The sequence below is a fragment of the Cololabis saira genome, chromosome 15 (assembly GCF_033807715.1).
Source record: "Cololabis saira isolate AMF1-May2022 chromosome 15, fColSai1.1, whole genome shotgun sequence".
In the NCBI taxonomy this organism is placed as follows: Eukaryota; Metazoa; Chordata; class Actinopteri; order Beloniformes; family Belonidae; genus Cololabis; species Cololabis saira.
Window position 1 is genome coordinate 13,995,510 of NC_084601.1, and position 26,422 is coordinate 14,021,931.

At 39.9% G+C, this 26,422-nt stretch overlaps 1 protein-coding gene across 2 annotated transcripts; it reads right to left on the reverse strand.

Moving 5' to 3' along the window:
- Nucleotides 1-78: 78 nt before the first annotated feature.
- Nucleotides 79-24,933, reverse strand: LOC133461589 (serine/threonine-protein phosphatase 6 regulatory ankyrin repeat subunit A). Of its 2 annotated transcripts, XM_061742665.1 has the most exons (29): nucleotides 24,309-24,933; nucleotides 20,905-20,988; nucleotides 19,349-19,427; nucleotides 17,625-17,695; nucleotides 15,760-15,960; nucleotides 15,590-15,677; nucleotides 15,342-15,484; nucleotides 14,423-14,530; nucleotides 14,236-14,340; nucleotides 13,732-13,810; nucleotides 12,920-13,034; nucleotides 12,674-12,756; nucleotides 12,537-12,600; nucleotides 12,292-12,360; nucleotides 11,973-12,113; nucleotides 11,125-11,236; nucleotides 10,961-10,987; nucleotides 10,165-10,239; nucleotides 9,819-10,020; nucleotides 9,630-9,717; nucleotides 9,358-9,475; nucleotides 6,774-6,993; nucleotides 6,586-6,673; nucleotides 5,882-5,965; nucleotides 5,486-5,634; nucleotides 4,028-4,110; nucleotides 3,245-3,327; nucleotides 3,076-3,167; nucleotides 79-2,339 (listed from the first exon to the last, which is right to left on the reverse strand). In XM_061742665.1, exons 1-29 carry the CDS (start codon nucleotides 24,465-24,467, stop codon nucleotides 2,041-2,043), a joined length of 3,309 nt encoding a protein of 1,102 aa, XP_061598649.1. In that variant the 5' UTR covers nucleotides 24,468-24,933; the 3' UTR covers nucleotides 79-2,040. The 2 variants fall into 2 exon arrangements, with proteins under 2 accessions (XP_061598649.1, XP_061598651.1); XM_061742667.1 differs by lacking the exon at nucleotides 10,961-10,987.
- Nucleotides 24,934-26,422: the final 1,489 nt, after the last annotated feature.

The following is a 26,422-nucleotide window of genomic DNA, read 5'->3' on the forward strand; positions in this document are numbered from 1 at the left end:
AATGACATCAAATTAAATTCTTATGACCAGTAATGACATTCAGCTGTTACACATTCTGTCTCTGCACAAAAACTAAAATAGGTGAAAAACAAATCTCTTTATTCATCACTTACTTAGTCTTTACAAACATTGCACATGGTAGCATCCAGCTCTGCATGAAATTTGCATATTCCTAAAAAGGCAATATTTAATGTCTTTATCTCTCTCTCTTTCTCACTCACTCACACACAAGCGCACGCACACTAGCACACACACACACACACACAAAAATACAAATGCATTCACAGTGTCACCATTATCCCATCTTCAATTAAAGTTGGGAAGTTTTCTAAAATGCATCAAAAACTTCAATCTAATTTATTAAACTGTTTGGTAAATGTTTAGTGTTTTTATGATGCCTTTTAAACGTTCATCTGTTCAAACACTCGTACAATACTTCTCATTTACCTCTGCAGAAGGTCTTCTTTTTTTTTTTTAGAGATAAGAACAAAGAAAATAGTTTTCAATGTCATCAGTGACCAACGTCATGTAGAAATTAAAGCAAAATTGAATACTATAAATAAAAGTTGAGGCTGTTAATAAGGCTCATCCATCAAAGGCTTAGTCATTCTGAGGTAAGATGGTCCGTGACTCATCACTTGGTGCTAAACTAAAAAAATAAATGTATACATTTACAAAGCATACTACTGTGAAACGATTCAGGGAGTGTGAGGAGCGTGTGATGTTGGAGCCCTCAGGAGAAACTGCATGAGAAACTTGATGTTACTGTGATAAATATATCCTTGTGGTGTCAGCGGTACCTTGGAAACCATTGTTACTCATCATAATCTCCTACTGCATCCAGATATGTAACCTGAAGCTCGGCGAGGCAGCGAGGAAGCCATAGATCAGCTCTGCGCAGAGAAGCAGCCAGGTTACCTGGACACGAGCCCCTACCAGAGACACCGCTACCCTGTTTTCATTAGACCTCCTGCCCGGTGGCAACCGGACAGTAGATTGTGCCATCAAATGCTAGGTTTGATTGTATTTGTTAAATACAAAGTTGGTCAGAGAAGACACTGCAAATCATTTCCCTACACTTGCATCTGCTAAAGATTACAATTAATAAAAAAAAAAGAGACAGATTTAAGTTTATGTTGCATTTTAGAAAAACCAAAAAAGCGTACTTTCTGGAAATGGGTTGTGTAGTTACAGCGTCACAGGTTAAGTTCATGAGTTGCTCCTCCAGGTTGTCGGTTCACTGACACTGGAACCATCCGTACAGTAACTGGGTTTTACGTCCGCCTGCTGACAGAACCGGCTCTGTCTCCACTTGGAATAAATATGTAGGATTCAACCACTACTTTCTCGAGTAAAGACGGCTCCCGCTCAGCAACACCGACGTCTGTGATTGACAGTCATTGACGTCTGCCGTCACAGCTCAAAGAAAAACTCAGTTTATAAAAAAACTCAAGTACAGGAGGGGAAAAAAACAACAACTTGATTAGCTGGTCCCATAAAACTTTCCACCTGTTTCTTTAGAAAAATCATGCTTTAAAAAAGCAGTCCCCTGCTTCACTAGATGCTTGTCTAATAAATTAGAAATAAACCTCTGAAAATGCTTAACTCCTTTAAATAGTTTCCACGAACATTTGGAGCTTAATTCCTAAAAGAAAACTGTTTTAAATCCTAAAACATACTGGCCATAATACTGAACAAACAATGCTGCCTGGAAAAAGTGTGTGTATGTGTGTGTGTATATGTATGTGTACGTTGGTCTGTGTCTGTGTGTGTGTGTGTGTGTGTGTGTGTGTGTGTGTGTGTGTGTGTGTGTACGTTGGTCTGTGTTGCAGTGTGGGATTTTCTTTGTTTTATTTAAACACAGATTTTCACCTTAAGAAAGCAAATATCAGGTTTATACAAAGACTATTTTTAGATTTGAAGAAGCTTACCTAAAAATAATCTGCTCTATTTCTCCATCTTTTAGTCTCTTGTCTTTTATTTAAGGCTCCTGAGTGGCTGGCTGGACTGTCAGCATTATGGGGCTCCGTCCAATTGTCTTCAATACGTCTCCGAGTCAGAGTCGTTCAGTTCGTCGTCCGCAGAGACAGAAGATAGCGGCCGCTCCGGCCTGCAGTACGTCATGTGATCAGGTCTCAGCGGGGGTGGAGTATCAAAGGCCACACCTTTGGAATTGTGATTGGAAGTTGGGTGGTGGTTGACGACCGTCTGAGTGAGAGACAGAGCGGGTATAGTTGCTATGGTGACCATAGGGGAGGCGGGCATCATTGAGTGGAGGATGAGGGCCAAGCAGTCGGCCACATCACGGTTGGGAGCGCAGGCCAGAGCTGGAGTGTAACCTGGAAAAGTAAAGAGTGAGAAGGGAAGAAGGAAATACATTTCCATTGCAGAACATGTGAATAGGGCTGGGCGATATGGACCAAAAGTCATATCTCGATATTTTCTAGCTGAATGGCGATACTCGATATATATCGATATTTTTTCTGTGCCATAATTGGGGTTTCCCCCAAAGCATTATAGCATAGCATCTCTGTTAGCATCTCTGTTGGCTTCATTTTTTTCTGAGGCAAACTCTTAAAAAAAACAGTCAGTTTTAATACAAAGCCTCGTGCCAAATGTCACACAGGTACCTTTATTAACAGGTCGGCACAATATCAAAATGTATAAAACAAATGAAATAAAAATAAACTGCCTACATATATAGAATAAAAATGCTTCTTGAATAAAATAAAACGAATATCCCTTTCCTGCATAACAATTACATTAAAATACACTGTGCAATTAATACAATGTAGACAGTAACAGGCAGACTTTTCCACTGAGGTTGACAGTTGTGCAAATAACAAAACATTTGTGCAAATCTCAAATAAAACATTCAAGTCAATTTGTCACAAAATAATCTATATCAAAATCATAAAAAAAAGAAAAAAAAGAAGCTATATCGATATAAACGATATTGTCGCGTACCATATCGCGTTTGAAAATATATTGATATATATTAAAATCTCGATATATCGCCCAGCCCTACATGTGAATACTGAGCACGTGTCCTAATGCAGTAACATGGAAGCTAACCGTTCTCGTCCACTGCCAACACACTGGCTCCTTTCCCTATTAGCTCCTGAACCACGACCGTCAGGCCCTTCCTGGCTGCTATGTGCAACGGCCTGCAAGTACAGGGAGACGCACTGTTAAAACATGTCCAGTCAGAGCTTACCCGAGCACCGAACCGTGAACTACATACGTCTGAAGTCCAGCGTTGGTGCAATTAATGAGGTTCTTGTCACTGGTTTTCTCCAGAATCAACAAGGCACTTGTTTCATGAGCCTGCAAGAAGCCGAGAGCAACGTGATGAACAATTAAACCAGAAAGGATCCCAATCATCAACGTCTTGCAAGAGCCTAAAAGCAGACCAAACTATCTTTGACATTTTCTTCAACGTCAGTATGGCATGACCTTATTGCTAAACTTCCCAACATACAGTACTTGTACTTTAGAAGCATTTAAGTCATTAAACGAGTCCAGAAAATAGCAGTTAGTCTGACCCTGAGAGCTTTAAATGGACAGAGTGATTTTCCCCTCCTGTATCTTTACTATCAAAGTGCAACCTTGCACCATTTAACGAAAGCATTTGTCTTCTCCAGGGTGATAATGTGTTTATCTTTAGTCCTATAATTGTGCTCCATACCTCATCACATCAGACAAATCTGTCACCTCAGATTAAGAAAACCATCTGGATTCAGGTAAGTGTTCAGAAATCAGAGGGCAGCTGATACATTGCAGCTCCCTTTCATTTCAATATTTACAACAAAAAAGGAATTTTAATTCATCTTTATCTCATTCAGATGTAAACTCAAAGTGTTTTTTGTACCAACACGTGGAACAAATCTTCTTGAAACATATTGTGGACTTATTCATTTTTCAGTGACTCGTGAAAAATTATGTGGATGAGCAATTCTTCCCACCAGCTAACAGATTTTAATACTGAATGAATAAAAACCATTTCCACACTTTCACTGGTTATTACCTTGCTACATGCTAGATGCAGAGCAGTGTTCCTGGCCATGTCCTGCTGAGACAAATCTGCTCTACCACTGCTCACCAGGGCCTCTGCAACACACAAATCAGGACAGGTATATGAAAAAGTAGGGCTGGGTATCGATTCAAATGTCAAGATTCGATTCGATTCAATATTGATTTGGCTTAATGTTATTTAAAATGTTTTTTGAGCTGTTGCCTGAATTATATGACTGTAAAATAACTAGTGAAATAATAATTTCACAATAATTATTGTGAAATAACTAAGAAATAAATAACTCAAACAGGCCTTTCAATATCCATTTAAAGGTATTGTGACATGAAAAACACATTTCTCTTGATTTTTTGTGTTTTGTTGGGTGTCTTGACAACTTTTAACATTCAGTGTATTGTGTGCTTTCTGGGATTTTCCGCATAACTGTGCCAAAACGGCGCATGTGGTTTGGTGGCGGATCGTTACGTAACGATCCGCTAAATCACCGCCCCCTCCACCCAGCTCCCTGCCTCCTCTCCAGCGCACCATAAAGGCTGATTTATGGTTCCGCGTTACACCGACGCAGAACCTACGGCGTAGGGTTACGCGGCGACGCGCACCATACGCTGACCCTACGGCGTAGGCTCTGCGTCGATTTAACGCGGAACCATAAATGAGGCTTAACACGCAGCTGTTTAGAGCCTCTTTTGTTCTAATCACCGGAGGAAAACTGCTAAAAAGACCCGCGGCCACTGACTGGACTTAAGATAAGGGGACAGTGCTGCTTGCATGCCTTTATTTTTATGATTGTTTGCTGTGGTTCGCCCTGCTGCTTTTCCGTGCATGCTTCGCCTGTCGCTCCCGGCTTAACTCTCCGACGCCGCTGTGAGCGTATGGCTGGAGGAGGAGGAGGTTTGGAGGAGGAGCGGAGCAATGATTGACAGGAAAGGGGGGAAAGGAAGCATTTTTCACGGCGCAAAAAAACACTGTAATAAAAAGCCAGGAATAGAGTACTAGAGTGAAGTTTTTCTTGTTACACTCTTTTAGACACATTTGAGGGATGTTGGCCAAGACTTTTAATAGTGTTAAAAGCATTTTAAAAATGATGTCACAATACCTTTAAAGTGCAAAAAAGAAAGAAATTGCAACAGTTCATGCAGTAAACAAATCATTTTAGCTTATCTAATTTATTCTGTCACCACGCACACATATTGCCATGAAGCACCTGGCATTTTTCCAGAAGTGTCATGACAAACTGTGTGTCCGACTACTGGGATTAAAGTTCACCTGGCAAAAATGATGGAAAAAAAAAAAAAAAGATCGATCTTTAGACATAAGAATCGATTTTTTAGGAATTAATATGAGAATCGATTTAGAATCGGAAAATCGATTTTTTCAACACAGGCCTATGAAAAAGCCTCCACACCAAAGTCTAGTACGTTATACTGTGCATGCGTCGGTAAGTACACTCACCCACTGCGTTGGTCTGTCCGTGTAGAGCTGCAATCATTAGCGGGGTCCGGTGCATGTGTGTGTCTGCAACATTTGTCTGAGCTCCGTGGCTCAACAGAAGGGAAAGACACTCCACATGGTCAGAAAACGCCGCAGCATGAAGTGGGGTCCTGCAAAAACGCCAACACAGTTAGAATCAACAATCTACACGCAAGCACTTTCAAGGCAGGAGTGATGCATCTGTATTCCACCTCTGGCAGATTACAGCACATTTTCACTGCTCCGCTAGTCCACCTCGGAAAGGAGTTATAGAGGTGACCAAAAAGGGAGACAAGCTCCAAATTTTGGTTCACTCTGAACACAATTTGTTAAAAAAAGGGAAACATTATCTAGCTTGAGTTTGTTTAAATCTCTTACCTTCCTTTGGTGTCAGTGGTGTTGACAATATTTGCACCCAGGGAGTCAATTAACATCTCAGCCACTCCCTCATTATCATTCATTCTGGAGAGAAAAAAGAAAGAAAATAAAGACCAGCACATGCTGTCACAGAGACTTTCCATATATACCGCATTTTCTGGACTATAAGCCGCACCCGCTCTATTTTTTAAAAAATTATAAAAAAAAGATGTACAAGCCGCACCTGCATACAAGCCGCATGCGCTCCATTTAAAAAAAAAAAAAAAGGATATGCAAGCCGCAGATATTTATGTTGTTAGATTAGATATTTACTACATGTACAGAACCATTTTGAAGTGTAAATGATGTACATGTTTGTACCTAAATAGATCCTTTCCTAACAGTGTCTTTTAACATGGCAACAACTTTGCTGATTAAAACGGGACAGAACCAAGAGAAAATAACCGGTATTTATTTATCCATTTATCTGTTTGAAATCTGCTTCTACCTACTTCTATCTGCTAAAGAAGAAGTAGTGTATTCTTATTTGCATGTATTTTGTCTTAGTTTTGATTCTAATTCTGGTTAGAGCGCCCCGAGCGGTGGAAGAAAAATCCACAGAATAGCTGCACCTTTGTATAAGCTGCATGGTTGAAAACCTATGAAAAAAGTAGCGGCTTATAGTCCAGAAAATACGGTAATCATTTGAACGGCTGATGTCTTACACAGCACAATGCAGCGGACTGAATGAGTTTCCTTTAATCTTCCTGAACACCTCATGGTCTAGCAATATCTCCACGCACGCATCGTATCCTAGAGGACAAGTCAAAGAGCACATGCTGCATCAAAGGAGCTTTACACGGAGCAGAGATGCCGACGTGTTTGTCCAGCGGGTCACGCTGTGCTCCCGTACCGTTGTAGCAGGCCCAGTGCAGAGGTGTGTAGCCCTGGCTGTCGGTGAGGTTGGTGTGAGCGTGAGAAGCGTTGCTGGCCTGCAGCAGGGTGCCCAGGACGCCAGCGTGGCCGCAGGCCGATGCCAGGTGTAGTGGGGTGCGGCCCCGGATGTCTTTCCCGCACACACTGGCCCCCTTCTGGAGTAGAGTCTCCACACACTCCTCCTGGCCCGTCACAGCCTGAGCAAGAGAGGTGGAAAATATCCAAAAGGATCAAATTCCATCAACAAATTCAAATATTATATATATTATTCAAATATAATATTATTTAAACAAACATTGAAAAGAAGGATGATTTCTCTATACCAAAGTAATGAGTGGTGATACTTACTATGTTGATTTGGGTATTCATTTCATTGGTGATTTGATTTGATTTGATTATTCAAGGATAAAGGAAACATATAGACTGCACCTTTTTATTTTTTTTCTTTCTTATTTCTCGAGGAATCGTTGTTATCCCCATGGAGGCAATTTGTTTTACTGGCAGTCCCATCTCTTACTTCTTGCTTTTATTTCATTACTTTAAATAATCCTTTTGAAGGTAGGCAATGAATAAGCTTTGCTTCAGCCTACACCTTTTTCGGTTTAAATGTTATTATACTGGAAATTTTTTTGTAATGTGTGATGTGTTTTTGAACAGTGTATTCGTTTCCTTGTTGTCATTTTTAATTTTGTAAAAGCTATTTCGATGTTTGTCTTATTTTTATTATTTTTTTTTGTGATGTCATGACCGAAATAAATTAAACTAAAAAAATATTCATATAATAAAAATAACCTGCTTACTACATTATAAGAAAATCATTCAGTCCACCCTCATTAAATTATTCACAACAATTATGAAAGCAAAGTAAAAAAAGAAATGAGCTGAAGGGAAAAAAAGGTAATAAGTGCAGTTCAAAAATGTAGGAGTAGTGTAAATAAGGGAATTCATATTAATCAAATCATTCTCATCTTTACATGTTGAACTTAAAAATAAAAAAAAAAAGCTTGAGTTTAAGCTTCTTTATAATAGCTGACAAAGAGAATCAGAAATAAAATTCCAAATCTGTCATAGGTATTGGTGGGTACAGCAGTTTGTTAATGTAGAGCTGTACTCAAAATCAGGGTTCTAGTTTAAGATAGTTTTTTTTTCTTTTTTCTAATAATTAGCTCCTCAACAGATCCCGTCCACCAGCACCAAGTCCAGTTTTTATGTTGCTGTTGCAAGAGGAGGCAGTGGTTTACAGTAAAAAGGCTTTAGACAGATTAACAAAAATCTGTTGCCGCTTTCTTTTGTTAAAATTACTACAAGTATTTTAGAAATCATATAGGAAGGAAATTAAAGTGAAGAGTGGAAACAGGAATTAATACTAGCACTTAAACATTTACAAAAAAGGTTTTAGGACCTTTGCAAAGCAGGCACTATATGAATTTATTATGATCTGAATTGTTCTCATTACCTCCCTTATTTAGGGGTATGACATTTTTACAAACCCAGGGAAGGGTTCTGAAGGAAGTGGAGATTGGAAATGTGGGTTACTTTTCAATATGAACCAAGAGCCTGAGAAAACAAAAAAACAAAAAGTACTCTTTCGCTCCAAACAAAGATGAGAACTGACTTGCTTTGAAGAGATGATCTGTGGAAAACAGATTACTGCATTTTATGTGTGATACCTTGTTAGCACTTGGCCAGAAATCCAATTACATATTCTCCAAAGACTGACCAATTACAACTAAATATTTACTCAACGCTAAACCACGTCGGAGAAGGAGCCGAAGAAAATGTGTTACTTATAAATAATTTTACAGTCCGTTACAAACTTCAACAGCAGAGCAAACCAACATAATGCTTCTTTAAATAAGCATGTAGAGTTTAAGATTTGTCAATCGCAATCCTGTATATCACTCGCAATCCTGTATAAATCCAGAAATGTACTGAATTCCAAGGCCTTGCATTTGATCTACCTCTCATTGATTGTTCCCTATTTATCTTACTGTGTGGAATTGTAGGGATCCACCTTTAAAACCACCTTAAATTCAATAATAAAACTGCAAAAACGAGCAATACGTATGATCAATAAGTCTGATTACTTTGCTCACACAGAGCCACTTTTTCTAAATTCTCATGTTATTAAATTTTATGCTTTATTTTATTATAAAATCATGCAAATTATGTTCAGAGCAAAATCAAAAAGGCTCCCTGACTTAATTTTCAATTCAGGAGACTCTGTATAATCTTAGGTGTCTGCAATTTTACTGTACAAAAAGCTAAGAAAAGGAGATGTGTCTCCATTACTGGAGTTAAATTCTGGAATGATGCAAACATACATTTCAAAACATGTCTGTAGCCAGAAAAAGAAAGTTGGTAATATAGGATAGGCTTTTATAAGCAGTTTGCTTCAGCCTAGGCCTTTTCAGTCATTGTTCAACACATGATTATTGGTTTTGTGTGAAATGTCAATGCTGTGCACAATGTTTTTTGGTGTTGAGTTGTTTTTGTGTTGTCATGATTGAATAAACTTCATTCATTCATGTGATATTTGTGCTGAGGTTGGACTATCTCACCCCTCGGTGCAGTGCTGTCCTGCCCCAGCGGTCCTGAGTCTCCACGCTGGCTCCTTGACTGAGCAGAGAGTAGACGGACTCCGTGTAGCCGCTCAGCACTGCCAACATCAGAGGGGTCCTGGGCAAAGTGCACCAATAACTCAATGAGATTTCTTTGGTTTTTAAATTTAATTTGATGTTCAGCTGAAACCATTTATAGTCACATCCACAAAGTGACATAATTAATTTACAGAAATGAGCCATTTAGTCTACGCACACACTTAAACACTCACTGTCCATTGATGTCTTGTGCGTCCACATTAATGTTCAAGTCATTGTTGCTCATGAGCAGGTGCAGGCACTCCGTGTGGCCGTTCATAGCTACGGGATACACACACATACATTGATTTAATTTTCTAAAGAAACATTTCCTTTTTTGTTTTATTGTAAAAGCTGAGTCACGTGATGTGAAGATGGTATACCTGCAGCATGTAAGGCTGTCTTTTTGTGTATGTAGTCACGAGTCATGGGGGAGGCACCGTGGTGCAGCAGCATGGACACACATTCCTGATGCCCCCTGGAGCTAGACAGACTGAGGGGGGTCCGTCCCTCTGGGTTACGGACATCCACATCCAATAGGGATGACAAGAGGACTTCTAATGCTCCACAGTGTCCATGGTAGGCCTGGATGAATGGGTGGGACACAGATAAAACTTTTCTTTTAACATCAAAAAGGTAAAAATACCATCAAAGAAACCAACAAGGCAACGCTTGAATGGCCAAAAGACAAAGTCAAACACAAGCACACTATCAGATCCTCATACTCACAGCCAGATGGAGTGGACTGAGCGGAGCCTGGGTATCTGAATCCCTCAGTGTGTCTGTTCCTGATGTCTCCATTAACTGAAACAGAAAGATGGATTATATGTTTTTCATTTCTGAACAAGATGTGTACATGTGGATATCATCAAACCCATTGAGGTTTCTGAGAAATGAGAGCTCAGTCACTGCTTTAAAATTTGTTCCAGGAATAAGAAGCAAGAGTGCAGATGTTTAAGAGGGATTTCCAAAGGTGTGCCACAAGGAGGCGAGTATTAAAACATTGGCACATCTACTGTTATCTATTAAATCTTCATACTGCATTAGCGTTTAGTGATCTGAATAAGACGGGGCAGATGGAAGAACAGGGATGAAGACACCCAAGACTTGTTGAGCACACAGTGAGATAGGATCACGTACACGCTGTCCAGACTGTAATGACCTTATTCGTCTAGCAGTGGGAAAACAAATGCATACAGGATCAACAACCTTTACATAGCTGGAATATACTGTATACCGATTCCCAGCAGACTGGAAAGCTGCCTCTTGTAACTGGTATTTCTTATTCGTGCATGTACATCAGGGTGGAGAGATCTGATGACAAACATTCACTCAAGACACCTTGAGATGCTTTTTTAATGGCGGGTTTGGGCTCCTATGTTTAGAGACGTTCACTTATGATTGGATCACGCAGAAGACATAATGCCAGGCCATAGCAGCTTCAAAAGCTCACTCGTTAGTCTCTACAGTTTAAAAAAGGGAACTAGCGGTTGCAAGAGCTCAGTGGGTTAAATGTCTTCCTTACCACATCAAAAGGTGTCTCACTTGCGATCTGAAAGAACATAAATGATTTATGTTTATGACTGACAATTTTTTTTTATTTTATTTTTTTTTTAAACTTGTGTGACTCTCTATAGAACATGGAAAATATTTTCAATGTTTTTCACTCAGTGCAGCAGATATACCCACCAGTTCCAGGCAGAGTGTCCGTCCATAGGCTGAGGCGTAATGTACTGCACTGTAACCCTGTTTGTCTCTCACCCCCGGGTCAGCATCATTCCTCAGTAAGTACTCCACACATCTATCAGAGACCAAGGACACTTCTTTTTGAACAAAAATACTTCAAAAAAAATAAATAAAATAACAATAGGTCTTAAAATTAGGTGTCAAATGAAGCAGTTTCCAGATATAGTAAGAGGGTAAACACCTCCTGGAGCATTCAGGTGTGTTTTAACACATGGCTAATGAGGAAAGGCATCATCAATGAACATGAAGGGGAAAAAAAACAAGAGATCTCAGGGCTCTCAGGCTTTGGTAAGCACTGTAAATGTTAAAGTTGATGACAGGACAGTTAGTGTAGTCTTTTTTTTTCCCCCTAAGTGCTGCTTGTTTGGAAGGGTTCCAAGGTGGAAGTGTCTCCTCTCTAAAAATGCACAGCAGCATGGTTTAAGATTTAAAAGCTGCGTCTGAACAAACGTCTGGAACGATGTCCGTTGGACAGACAAGACCAAAATAGAGATTAGCAAAAACAAACAGCATTATTTCCAATGGTAGCTGACAATAATAGTTTTACTAGTTACGTAATAATAGAGTTACATTAATTTTCACAAACTGCTTCTGAATTTTTTTTCAGTTAAACTAAAACAAACCATGACAAACTGTAACAAGTCATGTGGTGTTTTTCAGTGGAAGATGTGTTTACGACTGATAAGGATCAGATCACATTTTATGATTTCTTCATACCTTACCGTAGAATAACTACGGACTTCAAGGCATTTGAACTTAACGGCACAATTCAAACGCAAAGCTGAACTTACTTTCCATCTGTGTCGGCAGCGGCAGCGTAGTGCAGGGGGCTGCAGCCTCTCTGGTCCAGCTCATTAACACTTGCTCCAGAGCCCACCAAAGCAAACACACACTGGTAGTTACAGTTGGCTGATGCATAGTGCAGTGGAGCCCTGGGAGGGAAAAATAAACTAAATTAACCATTATTTAGACCAGTCAGGGCTTTAAAATCTACTTTTCTTTTCAAAATGTGGTACAAAGTTTACCACTGCATCTGTCTTACTTTATTTCTGTTCATACCAGACATGTTAGTAATATGTTCAGACCCCAACAACATACATCTGAGATTACCTTCCAAAGTTGTCTTTCCTGTTAAAGTCTGCTCCTACTTTTAATAGCAAGTTCAAACACTCCAGATTCCTGGTTGGAGAGAAAACTTAGTGTGAAAACAAAACATGACACATGAAAAACATAATTAAAAACGTACTTAAAATGTGAAAAATACACTAAGTGCAAAAGAAAGCCAGAAAAAGAAGACTAGATATAATATCATATATAACTGTCGTATAAATAATGCAGTATGCAGAAATATTCACCCTCCGGCTGCAGCAGCATGTAGACAGGTCCTTCCAAAGTCGTCAGGTGTGTCTATGACAAAACCTGCACAAATATGCAATCAGCAGCAATTTAGATGTCAACCAGGCGATTCCACTGGATATAAGTGTGAATATACCTGTAGACAGCAGCTTCCTGCAGCTATCTGAGAAGCCGCTGAGAGCTGCCAGGTGCAGCGGGAACATCCCATGAATACCTCTCCTGAAAAAAAGCAAAGACAAGCGTTTACAGGATGTTGAAGCATTAGCTTTGGTACTTTGAAAGAATGTCTTCTTCTCATTTTAACCATGCATTTTCTATATCACTAAAGCAGAGAGTACATCAAGCAGCAAAACACAAAGATGATTCACTGGCAGTTACTGACTTGGCAGTGTTGGCTCCTTGTCTGACGAGTGCTGAGATGATGAGATCATGGCCATAGCGGGCAGCAATGTGAAGGGCAGTGTTTCTGCTCTTGTCTTCGCAGTCGATATCAGCTCCTACGCACACATAAACCAAATACACTCAAGAATGTCTTCTTTTATTAAAAGTTTGTGAACAAACATTTTTGAGCAGAAATGGCCAAGAACAAAAAAAAATGTCAAGGTGTATCAATGTCGAAGGGGTGAAACTAAGGAACCGCCTGGATGAGGAACTAAAAAAAGTAGCTCAATTTACAAATTAAAAAAAAAATTATAAATCTAAAATAATGGATAAATATAGAACACAAATATAAATTATCTTCATATTAAACTGTCTAAATTATGCAACTTTCCTCCTGCAGTTGTCCTCAATCGTGAGTGACCACATTTATTTTCTTCTCTTCTTTGTTTATTTTCTTTGTTTTGTTTGTTCATTTCGTTTTCTTCTTATTAGTATCTTTTGTTTCTGAAGTCTGCCTTTTGTTGAAAAGGATAGGCAAAATAAGCCATGAGACTTCAGCCTATACCTTTTTGGTAAAAAAAAAAAAAAAAAAAAAGGAAATGTGTACATATATATAATATATATATTTATACCTGTGTGTATACTGTATATAGTGTTTATATGCAAACATCTTAAAATGTAAATGACCAAAACAAAATAAACTAAAAAAAAAAACCAAACAAACAAAAAAAAAAATTAAAATTATATATCTATATAAAAATAAATAAAATAAAAAAAACTTGGACAAGAAACACACAACTTTGGGGCTCTTACCATTTTGGATGAGGGTCTGAGAACAGGAGGACCTTCCATGTGTAGCTGCCATGTGAAGGGGAGTCTTGCCATCTTTACTCTGAGAGGCAAGAAGATGGAGATGGTGTTTTTGAGCCTTTGTATCACTTTTTCTGTGCCTAAGTGAACCACAAAAACCCACACACATAATATCTGAACAGCTTGCTGCCTCAGGGAGTCAGTCCTCCCCCTCCATCTTCCATATGGCTTTGCATCTTGAGGCTGTGGGAACCCTAATATCAGTTTCATTCACTGTAATCAAAGCGTTTGCAATAATCTAATTTCAGCTTTCTATTAAATATTGAACAGAAAAGTGATGACGGTACACTTATTCAAATGCCTCATAGTTTATCCTATACACACACATAAACCCACTGTAGATAAACCTATTTTGGTTCAGCCACTGCAAAGTAAATACACACATTTTCTTGGTTAAATTCGTAGACTCCAACAGAAGTAATAAAGAACATCTGCATGAGGGCACACCTGCAAATTCATACGTGCTCCGTTGGCCAGCAACAGCTCCTGGCAGGGCGTACCTTGGCGGGAGGAGGAAGCAAAGTGGAGTGCAGAAAATCCCCTCTCATTCACCTGAAGCAAGGGAACAAATATGACTCAAGGGAGCTCGGGTAGTGACAATCCATATCCCACTTGCATAGTGATGCTCACATACGTGGTTGACATTTGCTCCCGCGTCGATGAGCTCACTAACCACAACATCCTGTCCATTGTAACAGGCCAAATGGAGTGGTGTGTTGCCGAATGCATTCACCTCGTTTACCTACGCAGAGAAGAACAATCTTGTTTTCCTTTAAGTGATAATATTGATATGCCAATGAACATTATTTAAAATCTCGCACAAAACATTGGAATTGACACTGCTAGTTAGTGCTGGGCGGTAAACCGGTTCATACCGAATATCGGTGTTTATGTTTCTTATGATATGAATTTTTCATATACCGTAATACCGGTGAGTATGTACAGTAGCGTACACAACGTTGGGAACGCCGCGCGGCGGAACGTAGCGCCGCTGGACACTGTTTGTGAGGGGACTGTTTAGCAGTTGCATTGTTTACAGCGGTTTAAAGCGAAAGTCCCACCACTGCTCCAGAACATGACACAGGGGAACTTGTTCCGAAAAGAGGAGCCGTGTCGACTGTGTGGAAATTCTTTGGCTTTAAAAAAGACGACGTCCAACAAACAACAATCATCTGCAAGTGTTGTAAAGCTAAAGTTGTAGCCGCGGGAGGCAACACTAGCAACTTGCGCCACCACCTCAGCCGCAAACATGTGATAGAATATCAAGAATGCATGAAATTTGTGAGGCCATGCAAACCTGTATTTATACTAGTGTGGACATTAATGTTTTTCTACAATATTTCCTCCTCGTGACAGTAAAATAGGCCATTCTAAGCCAATTTACTGCAGCAATTCCTTTCCAAATCATTAGAAAATGTGGTTAACACCCAGTTGTGCATGAAAAAAAAAAATACCGTGAAACCGATATAATTTTGAAAAATACCGTGATATAAATTTTTGGTCATACCGCCCAGCACTACTGCTAGTGGACTAATGTGTTTGCGTGTACTGACATGGACGCCCAGACTCAGCAGGTAGTGCACTGTGCTGCTCATGCCGCTGGATGCAGCTGCATGGAGGGGTGTGTAGGCCTTCTTGTCCTTACAGTCAATCTCAGCACCGCTGTCCACCAGGAACTTCACAACCTCCAGGTGACCTGATAAAGAGAGGTGACACAGGGGTGAGCCAGATTCTCCTCTGTAAAAATTTTAAAACAAGATTTAAATTATTTAAACTGCCAAGAGATCCACAAATATCTTACCCATGTAGGCTGCCCAGTGGATAGCTCTCCTGTCTTTTTTGTCAAATGCATTTATATTAGCTCCTCTGGAAAGCAGCAACTTCACCATCTGAAGAGAAAAAAAAAAAAGATCAAATTAAACAGGAGCTGGTATGTTTGGTTGTATGTGCACTTTAGAGAAAGAGACCCACCTCAATATGTCCGCTAAAGGCAGCGTGGTGCAGGGCGGTGCGCCCTGCCCTGTCCGATACATTGACATTGCTTAACTGCGGGACCAACGCCTCAGCACAACGAACTGCCTTGTTGTTAGCTGCCACGTGGAGTGGTGTCTGCCAGTTCTTGTCCCGAGCGTTTACATCTGCGCTGTGCTTTAGTAACACTGCCACCGCATCCTGAAGGGAAAGAGAGCATTGGTTGGACTGGGAAGACCGAGGGTGTACAAGTAGGTGTCTCTATGGGCCAACAAAGTACATGCCAGTGTTTTCAGGTGGCTCCGTGCGTGCTTTGAAAATTCCTTGCTATTCTTAGGGGAGCTTTTATGCTGAAAATAGCACTGGGAAAGTGAAAGAACAAGGGGGTGTGATGGCTTGGGCATACTGCCCAAGACACGAGAAATAGGTAGAGCTTTTGAACACATGCCTGTATTATGGTAGTTAGAGACATTTGTTCCTTAAAGGCCAGATTGTACATATCACACAATAATTGTTTTTCAAATCCAGTAAAGGCATCTAATAGATATTCTACATTAAGGCCCTGTCCCAATACTCCCCCTACCCCTCGTTTTCATCACTACCCCTAAAGTTTGCGCGTTCCCGTGAGGGTAGTGGTGTCCCAATTCCTCTTTTCACCTAGGGGGGGTGGAGAAAACGAGGGGTAGTGGCTATGAATTGTCCCTACGGAGCGAGGATTTTGCGATCCTCACTAGCCGACCTAGGGACCAAAACATTTCCCAGAATGCTTTTCGTCGTCATTTGCGGACTGAATTAAAAAAAAAAAAAACATGGTGGACATTTCTTATTTTTTAGTGAATAAAATCAATATTCTTAGTTAGTTTCTTCATAAAAATGAGTTTAAAAATATTAAAACTTAATAAAGTGCCATATTAACAGCGCTACAGCTGAAATTAAGACCCCGTCCACACGTAGCCGGATATCTGCGGATATCTGCTAAACCGGAGATATTTTCCTACGTTTTGACCTGTCATCCACACGAAAACGCAAATAAACGAAGGTTTAAAAAAACTCCGGGCAAAGTGAAGATTTTTGAAAACTCCGTTTATGTAGATGCGTGTAGACACACACAACCGGAGTTTTGCGTCTTCGAACGTCACATTATGCGCCAAAACAACAACAAATCTGCTCTGATGTGCGACTTTTGTTTAACAGATGATCCAGCATCTGTTCTCCAAGCTATTAAATAAATGGTCTCTGGTCTTGACCACCGCTTACTGCGTTACACCGACACAGAGCCTACGCCGTAGGGTACGCGGCGACGCGCACCCTGTGCAGATTATCTACAGGTTTGAAATGCTTATGAATGTGGTCGAAAACGCAGATCTTCGGTTACGTGTGGAAGGGGTTTTTTTTTAAAACGATGTAATGTGGATGCAAATTTTTTTATAAACGGAGGGGGGAAATATTTGGTTTTAAAAATACCCGGCTACGTGTGGACGGGGTCTAAAACAGCTTTTGGCTCTCAGCTTCCTGATTAGGGGTAGGGATGAAAACGAGGGGTAGGGGGAGTATTGGGACAGGCCCCTGGGAAGATTTCAAGTGCCCTAAAATCTGTCCCTTCTTTTTTAGGGGTAGTGAAGAAAAGAAGGGCGAGTGAAAGAAAGTAGGGGGTGTATTGGGATTGGGCCTATGTTAGTCCCCATGTGTGCTATAACAGCTCTATCATTTGGAAAGTCATCTAATAGGAGCTTCTAAAAGAGATGACAAGTTTTATTATCACTATAAATCTAAGCACGTTTTATTACTTGTGACAGAGGATAACACAGTGATAGTCAGTGGAGTGACTAAATGACAGATCAGCATGTGTGTCTGTGTAATGTTACCTCACTACAAGAAGCCACAGCTCGGTGAAGGGGAGTCAACCACTTGTTGTCTTTGGCATTAACTCGGGCTCCTTGAATGAGAGAATTGAGAGACAGCGTGATGTCACACATGTCTGACACACAACAGGCCATTTTTCGCTTGTTTCTTCCTTAATCTAACCACTTGTATGACTTTACATGGGTCAAAAGTAATCATTCTTTAGATAAGTTTTATCCTAAAAACATTCATTAAAAAACAAACATGGGTAAAACCAGGAAAAACATGAGGAACCTACAAACAAACAAGCAAAAGATGTTTTACAAGGCTTCGTGGAAAGGGTGAGCCGACAGTGCCTGGAAGGTATAAAACTTCTGATCGTCTGACACAGCGTGGGGTTAAAATAGCCCTGATGCTGCACCTGTTGCTAACTCTTCACATCATTCAGAAACGCTCGACACGAGCACCTATGCAATCACTCCACCCTACTGTGTCTGTTACGCTCTCCTCTTTATCACATGTTTACCTCACTTCAGAGACAGAAAAGACGCCATCAGAAAATTAATAAAATCACAATTAAATGTCACCAGTTAGCACAGCACACTTCTTGGGGGGTGAACAGGGTGAGGGGAATTTCTGGGGGAATGGGGGACATTTGGCAATGAGACGGGAAACAGATGTGTCCTTATCAAAAGTACAGAGTGCAATAGGAAACATCAGGAATGCAAGCAAAAAGAAAGCATGGCATTGATGAATTCTAATTAATTTGATTTACTAAAGCTTAAATTATACAATTTTTAGAAAGTGGAAATGATGTAACAATGTACTTGTTTTCAATTTAATTTGACCTTTTCCAGAATTTTATTGACAGAACTGACATAATCTTTTAATGAGGCAAATTGATTAATTAAATAAAACACATAGTTGTTGAACAATCCCTTAGGAAAAGAAATCTTTCAAACCAAAGTGGTAAAACATACAGTACAGAGCAAAAGTTTGGACACACCTTCTCGTTCAAAACAAATGGGGAAGGGTGTCCAAACTTTTGGCCTGTACTGTATTTTTAGCCTGTAAGAAAATCTGCTGTGGACATGAACTTAGTCATCTTTGATGGCTTAAAACAAAAAAAAAAAAAGCATTAATTGAGAACAGCCTCTCACTATGTGTCACGATGTCCCTGCGCCAACCAAATGAAAACATCCTTACAACCAGTCTAGTGTTAAGATATACATAGACACCACATTCAAATTACCGTAAAAGCAAAAGTTTTCAAGAGGAAGAAGTAATCAGGTTCTGCTTTGTACAATCTGTTTTATTTTTTGTTTCTGTGATGTCTTAGAAGAAATGTCTACTTGGTTGTGTGAGCATACAAAGGATTGATTTAGCTGCATGTATTTTCAAGCTAAACCTGCAAAAGGTTCCAGCTGTCGCAAGCAGAGGTTGGCATTAAACCTTTGTTATTGTGGTTCTTCCAGTTGACAACTTTCATGCTCCAGATCCGACTGTGACTCAAACACGTTTGACTGAATATCTGGACTTGTTATTGTTGAAAACATAAGTAATCCCTCAAAAGGTTAGTTTATTGCAGCTTGGTTGAGCGATCCGTGTTCTGTTCCTGATCTGCAACAGCAGTAGTACCGGTACGTGCTCATGAGGCGTGTATGGCATGCATGTCAAACACACATTTCAATGTATGGGGGAAGAGACAGACAGAATCCTGGTAGCAACGCAGTGCTGAACTGTTTACCTGAGAGGATGAGTAGTTCAATGATCTCAGCATCTCCCAGGTAGGCTGCAGCATGCAGCGGAGTGCGCTTCTCATTGTCCTGGGAGAGCATTACAAAACATAAGCACAAATTAAAACATGGCAACTCCCCCCCCTTTTTTTTTTTTTTTTTTTTTAAACATAGGCCGTAGAGGACATATGAGCTGTGAGAACAGAATCCATAGACCTGAACTTTTGCAAACCGCAGGAAACATGAGACCAGAGCCACAAGGAGAAAAATATATCTTTCATCTCTTCACTTTTATTCCCCAGTTCACTCCATCACCTCAGCACACCCTGCTGCATTATCCCCACCTCTCTTTCTTTCAGAGCAGCAGAGAGCAATCAGCAAAGTGGGGCCATAAACAAATGTCACGTGACTGCAAGAGACCTGGGTCAGTGTTGCTGACGCCAGAGAGACTCAGTCTGATGACCCAAGCAATACAGAACCACAGGCAGACAGAAGCCCAGGGAGAAAAACAAAGAATACAACAAAACGGGGTTCAGAGAAAATGTTTTCATCAAGACTAAAACAGGGCAAAAGCAATGGGAGCAAAGCAGTGGAATCTTAACATCTAGGCAGCCCACTCGTCGTTTTCCCCTTATCTTAGTTTTTATATTAGTTATTTTCTTTTTTTTCTGTCCTGTGTGAAGTCCTTGTCTCATGGGTGGGGGGGAGGAAGAGGGAGGCTGGGTGGGATTTGTATATTGTCTTGTATTACTGATTTTGTACTTATAAGTTACTTACTGTACCTGTATGTATGTATGCATGTATAAAAAAGTGCTATAAATAAAATATTTTTAAAAAAAAAGCAATGGGAGCAACAAAAGGAGAAGTCAGGTGAAGGTTAGGTACTCGCACATCTAAGGGGCTAGAGCAATTCAAATATAAATAAAAACAAATAGCCTGACTAGGGCTGGGCGATTTTGGACAAAGATAAAATCCAGATTTTTTTCTCTGAAAACCCGATTTTCGATTTCGATTTTTTTGGTAAAACTACAAAAGACAATGGAATAAATTGTTTCAAATATTTTATCTTTATTTTTAAAGAAAAATAGCACACACATTTCCCTATTGGGAATGAAGTGCAATTGAAAGATACTGTAAATCCTCCTTGAGTTTAGTAAAGTGATAACATTTACAATTTTCTTGACCAAACAAAGATGACTAGACGAGCTCTGTCTGTAATGCAGCCAACTGCAAACAAGGAAAATCGATTTTCTGATTTTCCTTTTTTTAAACATCGATTGTGATTAATAAATCCGATTTAGATTTAAAATCGATTAATCGCACAGCCCTAAGCCTGACAGATTAAGATCTCTCTAAGATGTTTCAATCTTCCAGAAAACATCCAACAACTCAATCTATACAAATACAGCTCAGTGTTGCTCTCCTTTATGTCATTCATATACCACATTATGTGTAAGTGTGAAACCACACGAGTATTCAAAAAGGTCATGCATAAAAACATTCAGGGGGAAAATCAGCAACAAATGGCAATTTTAAATCAACCACAGTCAACAAAAGCTTTACTAACCTGAATGTTTACATCCTCTTTGTTGTATATGAGAGAGCGAACTTCATCTGGGTCCACGTTAAAGATAGCTTTCAACAGAGATGGCTTGAGAAAAAAAAACACAACAAAAACACCATCATTTGTAAGGCAGTCATTTTCTGTGCAGACATCTGTGAGAGTTACGACTGTTACAGATGGGAGACTCACACACACAGAGCATAATCCCAGGCTGGGATAGAAGTACAGGTCACGCATAGCTGTATATCACCTCTTTGTTTATGAAAGAAGCAGTTGTAGGCTACATCACATGATCACACCCACTGTTACATAAATCCTTCAGCAGGGTAGTAAAGAGTTAATTATTCTCTTGTCACCTAATGACAGAACAGCTGATCAGAAATGCCGACGTAAAACATGAATGGAATATGAAGAAAAAAAAAGATCTGAGAGCAGGCACAAGTACAGACATGCTTTGTCTTCTCCATGACTTTTAATTTGTTTACAGAATACATGTTCGTAAGAAAGACAAATCTGACAAATGTAACAGAAGGAAGCTGCAAGTGAAGAAGAGGCACAAAAACGTCACGACCTTGCATCTTTCAATATCCCTCAACTCTGTTTATGCTATTCTTCTGTGCATAAATGCAACCAGCAGTGAATGTGACAGTATGGTTCCGCCTGGTAATTACAGGGACTTTGAGAGAGATTTCTAAAAACAACATTCCTCTGCAGCCGTGATGAACCTTTAAGAGAGACTGGTGTGACATCAAGCAAACACACCAAAATTAAAGTCAAGTAATGCTATTTCAAAATAACACTTCAACTCTGGACATTGCGTTAAGAATACATCAGTTTTTACTAACTTTTGATTAAGTGTGGTTTGTGTGAGAATCATGGTCTAGGATAAGTACTGCAATCTTAATTTGAAAATAACACAAACAATTAAACAGCTTAAGAAATTACTGAATCATTTTTGGTATCATTGACCACTCAGAATTTGTTTTTAGAATATTACTTAAAATAAACACATACAAACACGGAAAGTTGTGATTTCATTAATGATGCCATTTTATCTTTTTATGATCTTTCACAGATGTCACAAAAGCACCCGTGAGACTTGAACATTTGTTTTTCCACATACTACTACTACTACTATTGTCATTTAGCAGACACTTTTATCCAAAGGGACTTACATCTGAGAGAACAACACAAGCAAGAAATCACATAGGCTACAGCTGCATAAGTGCTGGTCAGACTGCTGAGAGTCCAGTTGGACACAGGTGCTGTCACGCCAGTGCTTTTACACCCAACCCACCAGTCCCTTTATACAAGCAAGCTACGTCTTAAAAAGACACCACATGCGATCATCTTGTCATGAGTGCCTGCAGCTTACTCAGTGCTGAGTCCTGCAAAGAATGGACTAATCTTCTAACTAATTCTGATGAGTAGGGGTGGGCAAAAATATCGATATGGCAATATATTGCGATACTTTTCCAGCCGATTCAATATCGATATTCAAAATTTGAATATCGTTTTTTTTTTTTTTTTTTATCCCCGATTTTTTTCCCATTATATCACCCAGTGCTCCTACCTAAGTGACAGTCCTGGGAATTGCCACTCTCTAAGAACCCTGGGAGGGCCCTGCACTGAGCTCAGGTTTTATTTCACGTTTTATTTCATTTTATAATTTATTTTTTATATAACACAATTGCCTGTCCTTAAAAAATGAAAAATAATGGACAGAGGTTTATTTATTTATGGATTTATATCTATACTGACTGATCACTGTGCCTGTCCCTGGTTTTAGTACCCATCTTTCTTGTGTTTATTATCATTTGCCACATAATTAAAGCAACCTCATACTAAATTTAATGTTAATTCCATATGATGTAAATAATATGAAAAACATATACAAATATGTTGTAACTTTAGCTTGTATAGTTATAATAAAACATTGTTTTGACTCAGTTTGTCCCATGAATTGTCACTATAATCTGATGAACGTGCAACTCAGATTTTAAGATACATCACTATCATCTGATGTACATATATACAACTTGGATTTTAAGATGTGTAATGCATTTTAAAATTTTTTGGTGAACTATGTAGAATATAATAATCGGGATATCGCATAATCGGGATATCGCAATGCGTATCGTATCGTGAGGTCCTTCCCAATACCCACCCCTACTGATGAGCAGAGAAATTAACTAGATGCAGAAGTGCTCCTTAAAGAGCTGAGTCTTTAGCTTGCTCTTAAAAGTAGGTACAGACCCTGCAGATCGGACAGAGTTTGGTAGGTCGTTCCACCAACGGGAACAATGGAGCAGAAGAATCTAGCTACCGATTTCACGCCATGTTGAGGTTGAAGCACCAGGCCTCTTTCACTGGCTGAGCAGAGCTGTCGACAGGGAGTGTAGCTCTGGATGAAGGAGTGAAGGTAGGCAGGAGCCGTTTGGGTAAGTGTTTGGTAAGCCAGAATCAGAGCTCTGAACTTGATGCTGCAACTGGAAGCCAGTGCAGGGAGATGAGCAGCGGAGTGACATGAGCTCTCTTGGGTTGGTTGAAGACCAGACGTGCTGCTGCATTCTGGATCATCTGCAGAGGTTTAACTGAGGCAGCAGGAAGGCCGACCAACAAGAAATTACAGTAGTCAATGAATGACATGACCAGAGCCTGAACCCAGAGCTGTGTCGTACGTTCTGTCAGGAAGGGTCTGATTTTCCTGATGTTGTAAAGAGCGAATCGGCACGACTGGGAAACCGAGGCCACATGATCCTTAAAGGTCAGCTGGGTGTCTAATATGACACCAAGACAGACCTGTTTTATCCAGAGGTGTTACCAAGGAAAGATTAGGGAAATTCAACTTCAATTAGGAAATTAGGAAACTTCAATTAGGAAATTCAATTAGGGAAGTTCAACTACGGTACATCTATGGCAATTTCTTGGATTTCAAGCTTATTTGCACCTTCTTTGTTCAAACCAGAACAAAGTGAGTTAGTACACCAGCAGCATCCACCTCATGCTTAATAAACTTGTGACCACTGTCTTTTACATATCCAGCACTGGGGGCCACAAAGATTAAACAAGACTTTGCTGATAAGCTATACAAATCAGTAGTCTTCTCATGGGCCAGGAATATACTCTTGCTATATTTAGTGCTAGGTGACATGTGTTGGCAGTGAATTGTGGTTTCATGCAATGGGAAAGACAAGTACATGCTTCAGCATAAGTTTCAGCTTCATACCTGGCATGGGAAAGTCTTCTGATAATCCTAGTGTATGTTATTTACAAATAAAACAACAGCTATGCCTAAAATAGCGCAGCATCAAACTATAACCTCACTCAAAAATAAAGAAATAACTAAAATTTAAAGAAATCAGCAAACTAAACAACAAAGAAGTAAGCAAAAGGACCCATCTCACCTTGTCATCCTGAGCAGCGGTCCTTCGAGAGGAAGGATGGGATCTGGGTTCAGGAGATGATTTGTGCTGAGGAGGTGGGGATGATGATGAAGAGGGCTCATCCTCCTCCACCTCCTCCAGCACCACAATGCACACACGACTAGCCCGTTCTGACCGCATCAGGAACAAACACTCACCGCGCACACACGCTTTCACTCACACATAAATACAGAATGTTCTTTCTTACATATGTGCTCAGTCTCATAGCACAAAGGTCAGCCGTAAATCCCACAAAAAGTGGTTTCCACGTAAAAAAACGCTGCACATTTTCATGTAAAATCCAAATGGAAATCCAGCTCCGTCCTCTATCTGTCAGTGTCGCTTTGCAGCATGCCTCCTTTTGCTTTCCTTTTCCTTTCCTCCCTCTAACCTCCACTCACACTCTGTGTGAGCAGCAGTAGCAGACACAGTAGGGAATTCCTCTGCGTAATGGTGGCGCTAAGAAACATGCGGCAGAATGAGCCTGCGCTGCCAGCAGCACACAGGAAGCTACATATCCTCACTGTTGTGCTGCAGCCAAAGGCACATGCACACAGATCCTGTGATTAGAGCAATAGCACCCAATGCATGTGTGGGTATGCATCGCTCATTTCAGGCAGACTGCTGAAGCCAGCTCTTTGAAAAGAGAGGGAGGGGAGGGGGAGGGGACACAGACAGACAAAACCAGACCAGGGGAGAGAGAGATGATTGCAAGAGGGTACCTAGAGCTCTGCAGAACACAAAGAAATGCAAAGATGAATTGTGCAGTACACAAAAGTAATGTAGGGGAGGAGACGTTCACAGAGAATCAAAGAAAAGTCAACTAGTAAAAGTTAAAGGAATGAAGAGCAGGAACATTTATGAGGAAAAGGACATTTATGGCCCTGTTTCGGTGTTAAATTGGGAAAAGGGTCGCATAAACACGCACATTTATAAGCATACACAGTGCTACCATAGTTTTTAACTGTAATAACAAAAGTTGAAGTTTAATAGGATTTTCGTCTTGGAAGAAAACACTGCCTATCATGTTTCATCTCCAGTAAGTGTTTCAGCGCTTTCTGGATAGCTGAATGCTTACAACTGTATCATTTGAGTCATCTGATTCTTGTTTTATAGATTCGGTGCTAATCCAACACAACTATGATGTTCATTAGAATAAATGATAGTAATCCAATCAGCATAAAAAGCCTCTTTATATTTTGTTAATTAGCCACATTTCACACATCTAAAACGCTGCAACGAATGCAGCTTCTTTTTTTTTTTTTTTTTTTTAATAAAGTGCACAGCAATACAGAGCAGTTGAATATATTTACGATTAAAAACAATACAAAAATAGAAGCGACCTTCGGAACAACAGAGAATTAAGTAAAAATGGGTACCAGATTGGTGCGTGCACATGTATGTGTGCTCCCGTATCCCCTCTGGGATCGCTTCAAAAGTCCCATTCTCATTATAAAACTGGAACAAACTGGCTTTGCCAGAGAATGTGAGGGTAGCTAACAAGACCAGTCTGTGCGTGCATGACTGTGTGTTTGTGTTTCTCAGTCTCCTTCATATTCAACACAGATCCTAAAATGAGTAATCTTGCCAGGCCACACAGTCCTATTAACTCGGAGGGAGGGACAGCACAAGGGGGAGCAAATGAAGGAGAGAAGTTGATGGGAGCCTTTCTGGAGGCCTAAAGGTTCAATTTAGTAGCCTACCGTTTGGAGACATATTTTAAAGCACAGCTTAAAGTACTTCTATTCCTACATCAATCAAGCTGATCTTACAGATTTGCATCAAAAGGCACATTGTAGGAAACAAATTGTCCAAACAATGCCTTTTCTCTCTCATTGCATGTACTAGGAAAACTTTTCCCTTGTGCAGCTAAAAGACATTTACAAAGCATGTTTGTCATTTGCCAAAAATAAATTAGTCCTTCCTATAAGATGTGTAATAGCTAGGAAAGCAAGACTTTCACATTATCATATAATTGAGCAACTAAAAACTGAGATGATTGAAAGCTAAAGTCTGAAAATAAAACTGTGATGTGGTTTGTTTGCATGAGGAAAACAGACTTTTAATGCATTATACATCACGAGTGGGCTGGGACA

Excerpts from the sequence above, each read along its gene's own strand:
- LOC133461589 (XM_061742665.1), bottom strand. The coding sequence starts at position 24,467 with ATGCGGTCAGAACGGGCTAGTCGTGTGTGCATTGTGGTGCTGGAGGAG. Across the intron at positions 6,674-6,773 it reads GCACTGGGCCTGCTACAACG|GATACGATGCGTGCGTGGAG; the intron begins GTACGGGAGCAC and ends CTTGTCCTCTAG. Across the intron at positions 3,168-3,244 it reads ACCAACGCTGGACTTCAGAC|GCCGTTGCACATAGCAGCCA; the intron begins GTATGTAGTTCA and ends CTGTACTTGCAG.